This window comes from Vigna angularis, chromosome 9 (assembly GCF_016808095.1).
Source record: "Vigna angularis cultivar LongXiaoDou No.4 chromosome 9, ASM1680809v1, whole genome shotgun sequence".
NCBI classification, from domain to species: domain Eukaryota; kingdom Viridiplantae; phylum Streptophyta; class Magnoliopsida; order Fabales; family Fabaceae; genus Vigna; species Vigna angularis.
Genome location: NC_068978.1, coordinates 30037277 through 30051652, shown reverse-complemented (window position 1 = coordinate 30051652; position 14376 = coordinate 30037277). Strand labels below are relative to the sequence as shown.

The 14376-nt window shown below is 31.0% G+C and overlaps 1 protein-coding gene across 1 annotated transcript; it reads left to right on the top strand.

The window, feature by feature from the left end:
• Window positions 1-8643: 8643 nt before the first annotated feature.
• LOC108347125 (10 kDa chaperonin 1, chloroplastic) lies at window positions 8644-11233 on the top strand. Its single transcript, XM_017586264.2, has 7 exons — window positions 8644-8877; window positions 8958-9016; window positions 9161-9211; window positions 10242-10307; window positions 10406-10453; window positions 10794-10823; window positions 10986-11233. Exons 1-7 carry the CDS (start codon window positions 8775-8777, stop codon window positions 11052-11054), a joined length of 426 nt encoding a protein of 141 aa, XP_017441753.1. The 5' UTR covers window positions 8644-8774; the 3' UTR covers window positions 11055-11233.
• The last annotated feature ends 3143 nt before the right edge of the window (window positions 11234-14376 follow it).

Below are 14376 nucleotides of genomic sequence, written 5' to 3'. Positions count from 1 at the left end.
ATGAGGCCATGATAGAACTTCCTCTACCCACAGCTACATCTTCTGAGCCGAGTTGAGGCTGCCACACCAAAGGTTTTGTTAGCATTATCGCTCCATCTTCTTCCTCTCACCATGGCAACTTTCTCTTCTCCCAATGCTTTCTTCTTCTTCTTCTTCTTCCATGAGGCTCGAATCTCACCCCACTATTGTTGAACTTGTGACTAGGGGCACCTTCAACTAGAAATATTATCGACATCATTAGCAAGTCACCGATGTTACGAACGAATCACCAATGTTGATGCCTTCTCCCTCTTTATTTTTAGATTCAATAATGAACTTATGGTGATGAAAAAATAGAGAGATCAATTTCAGTGAGTTGTCTGATTGTTTTGTCTTTCTATAAAAATGATTTTGGGCTTTTTATAGTTGGAAGAGTGAGTATGAAGGTTAATGATGAATTTTGGAAAAGCTTGTTTGATAAGGGTGTGGAGGGAAGAAGAGGATGAATGTTGTTGGTGATAGTGGAGGAAAAAGGTGATGAGTGGGTTGTATGTTCTATCGTATTGTTACCTTCAAGCATAATAGAGTGTGGTGTTAAGTTTATGAAGCAGAGTGTCATATTATTATATGGAGTTTGTAAGTAAAGGTAATGGAGTTGTCATTTTTGTGTATGATCAAGATGATTAATGGTGGTTGATGGTAGTTTGGAATGGATAAGAGGAAGAAAATGATGGTGAAGGGTGCGTGTGGAAGATTGGTTTTCTATGTGGGAGGTATAGTGATGGTGAAAATGTATAAAGTGGAGGTTTTGATGAAAGATGGTGGGTTGGTTGGAGGAAGAAAAGTAGTGAAAGTTTTTGTGAGATATGTGAGTTGAAGAAAATGAAACGGACCACGTTATGTTACCAATGAGGAGCATTGGTGTCTTGAAGATGATGATTTTGATGATGTTACAAAGTGAAGAATATGAAGACCCTTGTTGTATTAAGTTTAAAAACATTCTTGTATGTTGGTCCGCGAGGAACAGGAACAAGAGCCCAGATGCAAAGTAGAGAAAAAGAAAACCAAACACAAAAGCTAAAAGGTCGAACGACGTATAGCAGTTGAAAGCCGAACAAAACAGATAAACACAACACATGTACAAGACCGAATGGTCACTAACAAATGAAGGTCGAACATAGTTAAAAACCAAACGGCGTTGAACACAAGCTAAACAAAATTGAGTCCAACCATTCCTGTAGAATAAAATGTTAAGGGTTGGAAGGAGAGAGAGAAGAAGAGGTCAGGCCGAACGGTGGAAAGCTGTGAGGAATCAGGCCAAACGGTGGAAAGTAGTAAGGGCTCAAGGCGAACGATGGAAGGTAGTAAGGAATCGAGTCGAATGACAGAAGGCGGTAAGGGCTCGAGTCGAATGGTGGAAGGAGGTGAAGAACTGGAGTCGACCGTTTGAAGAAGTTAATAACCTAATTGTTCCAAAGTCTCGCAGATAATTGATTATCACTTATAATAATCAATTATCACTGGCTGTTGTAATATGTCTTTTCAGTTTCTAACACTACACGAACCTGGGCTTATAAATAGAGGTCTTCACAACTCTTAGAAGGTAACTTTTCATTTGAGAGTATTAGAGTTGTGTGCCTAAGGGAAGCTCTCTGAGAGTGAAAAACCATTTGAGAATACAGTTTGTCTGAGGAAGTTCTCAAGTGATAGTGTTTACTCTTGTCAAGTCTTGTGAATAGGAGAAGCTCGCGCTTTGTGTGTCAGAGGTCGAAGCGGTTCTCTTCAAGTTGGTAGAGTTGTCTCTTCCGATTCATTTGTCGAAAGAAGGTTCTTCCATTCGTTTGTCGAACGAAATGTTTTTGTTGTTCTTAATTTCTATTCATCTTATTGTAATTGTTAAACTGATTTTAGTGAAATAGCTAATTGCTCTTTATAGTGATTAACAATTGGACGTAGAATCTGTTGATTCGAACCAGGATAAAAATCATTTGTGTGATTTTTCTCTTCCCTACACTCTTTAAACTTTTAGCACATCAACTGTTCGATAAAAGTTTTATAAGAAAATTAAAGGAACCATTTTATTGACCGAACACGCTTTTCTGCTCTTAACAATCAAATTCGTTTTAACTCCGCTGCACAAAATTGGTACCGATTGTTCAACCACGTTAATGATGTTAATTATTTAAACAGTCTTGTTAAAAGTAAGGTTTAATTACTTTCTTTGTTCCTAGTTTCGCTGCAGTATGTCAAGTTGATCCTACCGTTTAAAAAAGTTTTAATTATGTCTGCACATGGTAAAATTTGCATCAATCAAGCTCATTCGTTAAATATGCATAAATAACGTTAACTCTATGCATATTCTATGTGCCTATCACTTTTTTATGATTTGTGTATGCAATTAATGATTATACTTTTAATGAAATGATAAAAGATTAATGTCTTCAGCAAGACACGTCATCCATTCTAGGTGAAACCACACCATTCATTTTTTAAATTATAATTATTTTTTTCAGTGTTAGTCTTTTTTATGCAAATTTCTGATTTAATCAATTTTCATAATCATACCATTATTCATAATAATAAAATAATTAAGTTAAAACTATTCTCATTCCTAATTAACTAAAAAAACAAAACCATTAAAACAAAAATTAATGTATATTTCAAGTTTGTTTTATTATTAAATTGTATAGTCCAACAAGCATCTTTTGTTTTTTTCACCATATTAATATTTTTACACGAACAAAAGTAATTACTTTTAAAATAATATGACCTTATTATTAATATTATTATTATTATATTATTATTATTATTATTATAATCATTATTATTATTATTATTATTTTATTATTATTATTTATGTAACATCTCAGATTATATAGAAGCATATAATATAGTGAGTTCACATTTATATAAAAGAGGACAGTTAGAGTAGACTCTAAATAAGGTAGTTAAGTTTACAGTCATCCATGAATGAGACATGATTTAAAACTTAAGTGCAAATAGAGTATTTCAAAGGGATAGGAATCACAGGGAAATCCTCGACAACAAAACAGTAATTCAAAATACAAAAAATACTAAGAGAATCCTAAGGAGACTAAGCAGCAACATCGTCTTCCTCCAAAGCCTGCTCTAGAGGCACCTCATCCGCCTCTGCTCACATCCAAGTGGATGATAATTGCAAAAGAAAAACATACCCAAGCAAACACAAACACACAAGCAAGGGTGAGCTAGATATAAAAATCATGTTATAGCAGTCACAGACAATATGCAAGCAAAGACAGATACAGTACACTACACCCACATGACTTGTTGCACTTAAACTTGACTCGTCCGGACTTAGAATGATTGTCGAGCTATGGCGGGTCATGCACTCGTGGTGGCCTCTACTGCTTTGCAAAGCCATTGCCAATGGGTTTCACCCTACCACACTCACGAGGTTAGTCCGTTATCACTCACCTTGGGCCATACTAGAAGCACCCAAGACTAGGACCTCCTGCTACTACTCACGACATGATTCAATCCCCTCTACTTGAGAATGATTGACCATTGTAGTTTCAGGATAACCCCCAAGACTGAGCTACCATGCAAATCATTCTAAACACTCAGGGCACCACCATGTATCCCCCCTTGAGGATCATGGAATTACGTCAAATACTGATACTTTTCACTTTAACACAAACATGATAGTGCACATATAAGCCCTTAAAGAACCTGGAACAATTAAGTAAAATAGGATACTGGAATAAATAGGAATATAGGCCGAACGGAAAACATCAACACATAATGAGCAAGACCGAACACCCTGTGAATGGTGGAGACCGAACGATATCTCACTTCTTAAAGGACAGGACCGAACGGTCCATAAAAGGTAAGACTGAAGAAGTGACCGAACACTATTTAGGACCGCCCACTAAGAGAGATCGAATGCTACTACGACCGAACGCTACTTGAGAGACCAAATGCTACCTGAGACCGAGCACTATCAAGACCGAACGCTACCTAAGAGATTGAACGCTACCTAAGAGACCGAACGCTACTTAAGAGACTGAACGCTACCTAAGAGACCAAACGCTACCTAAGAGACCGAACGCTCAGCAGCGCATGGCCGAACAGTTATCAGTTCACTCTCGGCGAAACTGCATAATTCTGCAGAATTATGAACAACACCTAACATAACCATTCCTAACCATTTTTACTAACTTCTAACACCCTTAATTCCTTTTCTATACTTAATTAAACTTATCTAAATGATTCTAAGCATTCCTACTACCATTCTAAAGTGATTAAGACTCAATTTTAACTCTAAAACACCAATTTTCCCAACTTAGGGATCCAAAACCCAATCCTACTGCTTTGCACCTATTTTGATCAATTTAGTGACTCAAACAAGTCACAATACACTAGCTAAGACTGCCCCAACAGCCCAATTGCGCTTTAGGCCCCAAATGCCCAAAATCACTACCTCACTTCCCCCAATTTGCCTTAAAACACCATAATTTCACTTAACTTTCCATTTCATTCAAGCTATAACAGATTTATCACTCCAAGCACTTCCAACACGCCCAATTACAACAGCTAGATTCAACTAATTCAGTTTACAGACGTCACGCTACTATTTCATACATCACACACATTAACATATATGACCCACTTACTTTAGAGCTTAAACAAGCAAACCAAACAGCACACCCATTAAGGAATTTAACATACATATAAATACTGCAAGCAAATTGAAAACAATATCTAGCTCCCCTTACCTTGGAGTTGAGTAGTACAGCCCACTAGAATGCTCTAACAGTGCCTCACACAACAAGGACCCGACCAAACCTCGCTGAATAAGGAAAATCTAATCGGATGGTTGCGAAGCTTACTGCGCCGCGGTCACTTGAGCACCACCTAATCCAACATGCAATGGCTGAATGTGAGGGAATGGTAGAGAGAAGACAGAGCAAGGTTAGGGAAAATAAGAGTTCTAGAGAGAGAAGGGAAAGTTTGTAACATTCCAATATCTCACACTGGATAATTCATAATTTATATATTGTAATATTACATTTACGGTAACATCCTGTAATCTCACACTTAAAAATTCATAGTTGATATATGTCTATACATGTTTTAAACTCAGATTTCAACTATAAAATCATAAATATGACTCGAATTCTTCTAACTTATTCTTCGATCTCTTTCTTCATTGGTACTGGATCAGACGACATTCCTTCATCTACTCCTGTATAACGAATTATACGATCATCGTACATACCCAAACACAAACAAGTAGGGTGAGCTAACATGCAACAAATCATTTATAAAACATGCATAATTGCTCTGATACTAACATCATATAATAATTATGTCATATACCCTCATACCATCATACCACAATTTCTATTACACACTCGTCCCACAATACCCAATAAACACCACAATACCCAATAAGCACTTATCCCGACGATATGTTGATGAGTGATCAACGGGAGGTTCCGCACTTGTGATGTCATTCTTAGTCCCCTCACTATGTCCAAAACCGACACATAGACCAGGACATCCTGCCTTCCATACCATTCACAAGGTTAGTCCCCTCACTATGTCCAAAATCGGCACATAGACCAGGACCTCCTGTCCCTCTCACCACAAAATTCATCCTTCTCTACTTGAGACTGGATGATTATTAGAATATCAGGATAACCTCCAACTTCATGACCCTCAACATCAACATATACGCACATACCATGTCATTACAGAATCTCTCCATGAGACTCATACCATGCTCACATTCCTCAACTCATATCATATCATTACGAAATCTCCCCATAATTCTCATACCATGTTCAGACGCATAAATTCAAATCCAATATAATAAATTACAATCATCACAATTAAAATTCATAATTTCGTATCTACCACAATAACATGAATTCATTCCAACGAGATATATTGCACAATAGTTTAACAGTACATAATCTGTTCGACAAGATTTAAGTTAAAAGCTTGTCGAGTAGACTTCCATGAAAGAGAGGTGCATCACAATGGACAACTTAAGTATCAAGTCTTTCCTTAGCCAAAGTGTTCCTCAACTAGTTTTAACAAATTTCTTATTTACAAATTCAAAATAACAACACATAATATTAACACAGAAATTCAATATAAATAAATATACATTAAGCATTAACAGTATTCTCACATAATTTCAAGACATGCATACTAATAAACAATACTAAATCAGAATATAAAAGCTTAGAAAGGTTAGATCCCCTACCTCTATTCTAGACTTCTCTTGCTCCGAATTTGTTTCCCCAAAAACTCTTCAGAACCTCTACTCTTCTTGCAACTAAAAATTTCTCCCTAACTCTTTCTTCTCTATTTCTCAAGCTCTCACTTGATTCTTCTTCTTCTTGGTGCAGAATACCCTTCCCTCCCGTGGCTATTTATAGGTAAATTTTTTTACTATTCATTAATTTTTTAATATTATTTATTATTTTAAAAATAATATTTCATTCATCAACTTGATCAAATCTGATCCTAACTCCTTCCATGCTACGTAGGAATTCTTATCCTTTCAATTTTCTTTTTTTTTTCTTTTATTTTTTTACTATTCACTTTTTACTATTCACTTTTCACTATTCACTATTCTTAAAAAAATCCTAAATAAGTTATTAAAAATTTGAAACTCTCCTTCTAGAATTACTATAATTTTATATCAAAAATTTTAATTTTTCTACCATAATTTTCTATCCATTAAAATTATTATTACTAATAAAATGCTAAAATTTACTATTATAGATATTTTTCATGGGTCTTACAAAGTTGGCTAATGAACTAAAATTTTGAAAGGTCCCTTCTAAGGTCATGATGTCCTTAGTTTTACGGGCCTGACTGTCTCAACGTAAGGCCCAATAACCCTACATTTTCAGACCCTTACAATTTAGGATTTGAATTAATTATTACGTACAAGCAAAAGAGACAAACTGAAGGAGAAGGTAAAAAAAGTGGCAGTTATTATCATTTAGGATTTAAATTAATCATTTTGTAGTAATTTGTTTAAATTTTGAATGTAGTAGCATTAACAAAAAGGAGGGTTTGTGTCAAAGAGGAATAGAAGAGAGAGAAATGCAGACTTTTTTTTATCATATCAACACAAAATTAACTCATTTATGCATAGATTGAGACAAATTTTAAGAGGTATGAACATAATTGAAAGTTTTTTTAAAAGATAAGATCAATTTGACACATTGTAATAAAATTAAGAACAAAGAAAACAATTAAACCTTAAAAAAACTAAATTTAAACAAAAATTAAGACTTGATCGAACAAGAGAAAAAAAAATTAGAATCAAATTGTACAAAACTTAACAAAAACAAAAACTAAATTAATATTTAAATATTTTATTATTTTAAATTTATAAAACTAATCATAAAATATACACAAAAGTTAATATATATATATATATATATTAATGATACAATCATATTTTAATAATAGTTATAAAAATTCTTTTAGAAAATGTAAAAAAAATAAAATACAATGATAACATTATAATTTTATATTTCATTTTCAATATATAATTGATACCTCCTTGCATAAAAAAAGTTCATAATAAACATTTGTTTTCCAATTTTATCTCTAATAAATATTTTTAAAAAATTAAAATAATTATCTTACTAATTTTATCTTTTTAAGTAATTTTTTTTTTAAATTTAATTTTTTTATTTGACTTTTTTTTAATTAAAATAATTATCTATAATAAAAATATTACCTACAAATTAAACAAAAATTAGCTTTTATTATAAAATTATTTACATTTACTTTTTTAATTTTAATTTTATTATTTTTTATCATATAAAAAGTGAATACACATATGTGGATGTACCTCTTGTATGCCCAATTTTTTTGCTACACTAAAATTTTTATTAAGCTATAAAATAATTTTTAATCATTAACATAAAAAAATACTAACAAACTATAAAAGATGTTTTCTAAAAATAGTAAATATAATAATTGAATTTTCTTTTTATTATGTAAATGGTTTTTTAATTATAAAAATTATTTGAATTTAAAAAATTTATTATTTATAAATTAAAATTAAAAATTATTATTTTATTATAAACAGTCATTTAAATTTAAAAAATCATTATTAAAAAGTAAAAAATATAAATTCCCCTTTATTAATAATATAGGTAAATAAATTTTATTTTTTTAATAAAAACTAATTAGTTTCTTTTAACTTTATTTCCTAGTAGAAATACATACGCGTATATGTGTTATTTTATTGTAGATAATTTATTTAATTTAAAAAATAACTAACTTTAAGTAAAAGTTGATTATAAAATAATGATTTTAATTTAAAAAATAACTAAATTTAAATTAACGATTATTTAAAGAATGTAATTAAAAATATAATTATTTTAGTTTAAAAAAACGATTATTTAAAAAATATCATTAAAAAAAGTTATACAAAAATAAATCTTTTATATATAGATATAAATATGTCTTATTTCAATCAATTTGTAATTTTTTTATCCCTTTTCTCGGTCTAAATTTTAATTCTTAATTTTCTGTTATACCTATCTCAACATAAAACGCTAATTATTTTGTTCAAAATTAAAAAAATTATTCAGAATGTGAAATTTTCTATGATAGAAGTTTCCTTGTAATAAGTTCTAGTACTTTCTCAAATTTCTACAGATTTTTGGGGCACTCATTTTGTATTTTCCTTGGTCTTTAGCAATCGAACAGATAAACCTAAGAGGGTTTAACCTGGTTTCCTTACTCCATTCTTTGCTGTTTCGAACTGGTGTATGGTCTCTTCTCTCTTATCCATGGCATCAACGTTTCTCACCCTGCCAACTCCTTTCCTACACAAAACCAGTGCCATTTCTTTCTCTAACAAGAGGCCCTCATGTATGCATCTTTCAATTTTGTTTTCCAAATTCAACCTCTTACTGAAATTCTTAACCTTTTCTTATATGGGTCGAATGCAGTTTCGCAGAGGAGCACTCTGAAGATCAATGCAATTGCCAAAAAATGGGAACCCACTAAGGTTCTTTCCTTTTTCTTTAAGAGGGTTTTCGGAATTGGTTTTATTTTTGTAGCCTACACCATCCCACTAATTCCCCCCTTTTCCCGTATTTTAAATTTCTGAAAGTTCAAATTTTTTCTTCTAAGTTATGATTTTGGGATGCAGGTTGTGCCTCAGGCTGACAGAGTTCTTATTCGTTTGGAAGAGCTATCAGAGGTATGCTATGCTCTTATCCATGAAACCAAATATTTTTACATGGGGTGTTGTTTATTCTTAATCTTTTAGTGTATCATATTCCAACTATACCTTATCCGAATGTTGGACAAGTTTGCGGGTTCTCTATTTGGGTAACTTGCAGTTTGATGTGATTTTGAGAAATCTATTTAGATTTTGCTATGAAATAAAAATTTTGGTCACTGTATTTCAATAGCAACTTCAATCACAACAACTACCTCCAAGTTGGTGCCACTTGTGTACAAGTGAAACAAATGCATTAAAAATTATTCTGAGGTTTCTTCAGGCAATGTCCTGAGCTTGGTTTTGTATTGTGTTGGTAAAAACAAAAACGCCCATGTCACCCTATAGTGAGACCCAATGATGCTGTCCAGGGTAGGTAATTGCTATTTAAATGAACCATTATAAGTTGCAGTCTTAATCCAAATGCATAATATTAAGGAATTATGTAAGTAGAAGGTATAGAATGTGTTCTAAAGCCTATTAAAGATATGTAAATGTAGTGGTATGATGCAGTGCCTGTTGTTGAGAAGTATTAGTTCTGATCTCGAACTTTATAGTTCAGGAGCTTTTTCTAAGTGTTCTTGAATGTGTTAATTTTTGAGGTATTTAAGGTTCTGTTGTATTAGTCACGCACGCTGACATAGCATTAGCATGGCAATCTGTTTGTTACAATTGATTGAAATTTTTGTTGGTCTCTATTTGTTGACAGTGTTTCTTCCACCATTTGTTGAATTTCTAGTTATCTATTGACTTCATATCATTGTTTTATCATTGTTTTTACCCAATTGGTAGAATGACAGAGAAAGTGATGGTCAAATAACACCTGATGTAGTATTATAACTAGTTGGTGGCTTCATCTGTTGCATTATGAACTAATTTGATGTAATTTAGGATACCGGTTTGCAAAAGATTGTTATATGGTTAGATTAGAATAACTTATTCTGCAGCTGACACAGTACTTTTTTTCCATGATGCATAGCTGATTTCTGAATATGTGTTTTTGGTGTAGAAAACAGCTGGGGGAGTTTTGCTGCCCAAGTCAGCCGTGAAATTTGAGCGATATCTCGTGGGAGAAGTAAGCAGACATAGATACATTTAGTACTTTGGTTCTGCAAATGTTTTCATGGGTAATTGGATATAATATGTGGTAATTTTCTTTCATATTTATTTCAGATCCTAAATGTTGGTGCTGAGGCTGGAGAACTAAAGGCTGGAACAAAGGTACAAGTTTAATTACTGCAAAGGAGGTGAAATAGAAATTGGCAAAAGACAAAACAATAATAAAAAATAGAGTAAAGTATTCAGTTTTCTCAAATTACATTGAGCCTCCATTTTCTTTAAAATTCTGCACAAACCTTTTCTTTGTTCTAAAATCATTACATTGCCATCTCAGTTTACATTACACATACATCCCCTGATAAGAGAAGTCCTTGTTGAAAAAAGTACTAACTTTAGGGTATCATTGTAATTTAAATTCTCATTATAAATATCATCTCATACAGCATTGAAAATCAACTCCAACTTTTTGTTATAAATGTTAACTCTGATTTGTCTTTTGCAGGTACTATTCACTGACATGAGTGCTTATGAGGTAAGGGGGACTTCAAATTTTTTGCTTTAAAGTATACTTAGTGTTTATCTATCTAATGATATTCTAAGTTGTAATTACAACTTAGCTCATTACAATTGACAGCATTAGTTATTTTAATGCCATTATTACTAATTAAATGCTTTTGTCATCATAATTTATCAGGTGGATTTGGGGACTGATGCAAAGCACTGCTTCTGCAAAGCAAGTGACTTGTTGGCTGTGGTTGAGTAGGGTTTGGCCACTGCATGAAACACTATTTTTTGATAATATCTTTGACAAATGTATTTTCATTTGAATAAACCCTTTCTCTTAATTGGTCTAAAATGTTATATTCCTTTTCTGTTATAATAACCTGTTGCTTTCCTTATGTAGTTTCTGAATCAAAACTCTAATCATACATTTCTGTTCTACCCTTGTTAAAGTTACATTATCTGTTTATGATTTGTAGGCTAAAACATGCTCGTGTTCTCTATTTTTTTTTCTTTTACTAAATTTCATTCTTGGTCTTTTTCTTTTTAAAAGTTTCAGTTTAGTCCTATATCTCAAATTTGTATCATCACTGTCCTTTGAAAACACTTGCATAGATACTACATAACATGATTCATGTTTGAATAAGTCTTGAATATCATGAAATTAACATGAAGATAGTTTCACAAGTAACAAAACCAAAATTCATGCCTTTTTACCTTGTTTTGTTTTTAGTTTTGTAGTTTATAGGTAAGTGAATCTATCTGTTGATCATATTCTGGCCTATTTTTTCACTGGATGCAACAAATGTAAAACTAATTTTTGTAATCATTCTTGATATCATTGTATTCAAAATATTTGGGATTATATAATCTAAAACATTAAATATCAATATTTTGTATTTCAGAATGTGTAATATGAAATACAAAATTTATATTCTGGAATGTGTAATTTAGAATACAGAATAAAAAATTCAGTGTTAAGCTTGAGGTTGATGTCTATGATTTCAAATAGATTAAAGGATTTTTAGGAATTTATTAAGAATGGTTTGAAGTAGAGAGAAGGGATTTTTGGCTTTGTTAGAGTTGCTTTTCCAAATGTAGAGTAGAGAGAGAGAGAGAGAGAGAGAGAGAGAGATAAAAAAAACTGAAATGTTAAGCATGAAGAGACTAGGTTAAAGTGATATTTGGTTATCAGCTATTGCTTCCTGCACCCTCATAATTATTAACCGCGCCCCTACAATGTTAGGAAAAACCTTAAACTTCTTTTATCACTTATCACGGTACCACACCAATTTGAAATGTAATTATTTCTTTTATATTCTAAATTCTTATATTTTTTAATACAAATTTATTATTTTGGATTATACCTTCTGATTTTTTTTATTTGGATTATACATTCTAAAATATAAATTTTATATTTTGAATTTACATTTTATAATATAAAATTAATATTTCAAATTATATAATTTATTTTATTTAATATTTTAGAGTAAAAAAAATTTAAAATCATAAATCAAAAGGTAAATTTAAAATTTGAACATTATATGGGATGTGTGGCAATATGTTTAAAGACAACTTGAAGTCTTCCAAGGTGCCTTGAGTGTGAGGGAAAAAACTATAGCATGCTTATTTTTAAATAATTTGAGTTTTTACTTTATTCTTATTTTAAATAACTCTTATGATTAAATTTCTATCTTATTTAGATAAAATAGGAATATAAAAAAATAAATTAAGTAGTTTTAAAGATGTGTTATTATTAGAAAAAAATATGAATATATATATATATATGTATGTATGTATCTATGTATATGTATATGTATGTATATATATAATTAAAAAAATTATGTAAAAGATTATTCTAATGTTATGATAATTGTAAGAAGATAAGATATAAAAATTATCTCTTAGTATTTTGTTCATGTAATCATAGTTTTAAAAAATCAAAATAATATTTGACTTATAAATAGATGAATGGGTGAAAGAGGAGATAACTAGGAAAAGATGAAGAGACGTAGGATATGAGAAGAAAAATTGGAACGAAAGATATTTACGAAATTTGAATTTTTTAAAATATTTCTAATTCTAATTTTATTGTGTCAGTCTAATTAATAAGATAAGAAAAAGTGAGATTAAGTTCTTTTATATTAATTTTAATGAAATTATGTGTGTTTTTATTAATTTTGTATTTATTTTAAATATAATTTTTATTTTGTTATACGTTTAATTTATATTTAATTATGCACCGATTTTTTTTTACTAGATTTTGTAATTCACTAGTTTATTGGTGCTTTTTATTAAATTTATAATTATGTTATTTAATTTATATGTAAGTTATCATTTTTATTAAATTTATAATTTTAATTTAATTTATAAGTTGTCGTTTTTATTAAATTTAGAATGATATGGTTTTTCAATTTCCAACAAGGCACGAGTCTCTATTATTAAGTTTATAATTATGTTATTTTATTTATCTTCAATTATGTCTTGATTCTTTTTATTAAATTTGATAAATGAAAATTTTGTATTCAATGTAACTGAAAAGTGAGCCAAGAGCAATGAGGCTGTAAGACTCTGAAAAGTAGAGGAAAAAGTAAGTCTTGGGTCATTAGAAGATTAAGAAACCTAAAATGTATCAAGTTGTAATAAAAGTTTAAGTTAATATGTAAAATACAATGCTGTCAACTTTGACATGGTTTGGTATTTTAATTATAACTAATTTTACAAATTAGATATTGAGTTGATTATTTTTCCATTAGAAAGAAGACTCGAATAGCTTCGATTCGAGTACTCATACGCGTAATTCCGACATCGGGAAGGGGTTTAACAGGACTGACAAAGTTGTCCCAGTAAGTGAACGCGTTTTTGACTGGGTAAACGCGTTTTTACTATTTAAACGCGTTTTTACTATTTATACACGTTTTTATGGTTATTTAAGAGTGTTTTGGGCTGAGAGAAGTTCCTAAGTTGAACCGGAGGTCAGAGCACGGAGGTTTTGAAGAAGAGAGACTTTGGAGTTCTGTTTTGAGTCGGGGGAACGTTCGCAAAGAGTTTTTGGAAGATTAGCTAAGGAGAAAACCGTAAGGGGAGTTAACCTTGAGTCTTTTTGTTTCTGTATGATCTTAAAATTGGTATATGTTTAGGATTTTGATTCTCTTTATGATAGTAATTGCATGTTGTATGTGATTGTGATAATCCGCATCTTGTATATGATTTGATAACATGATTTTTGTATATCTAGCTTACCCTTGCTTGTGTGTTTGTGTTTGCTTGGGTATGCTTTTTCTTTTGCGATGATTATCCACTTGGATGGGAGCAGATGGCGAGGATGTTCGTGTGGAGACAACTTTGGAAGGAGGTAGCGATGCTGCTGTTTAGTCTTCATAGGACTTTCTTAATAATTCCATGTATTTCGGAATACCTTTCCTTTCACGTTTCCAACTTAAACTATTAGTGTGTTTAAGTTTTAAATTCTGACTCTATTTGGGATGATTGTAATCCTAATTACTCTAAACTGCTTTCACATATTATGCATGATGACGTCTTATTTTATATGCATGACATATATAATTTCGGACGTTACATTA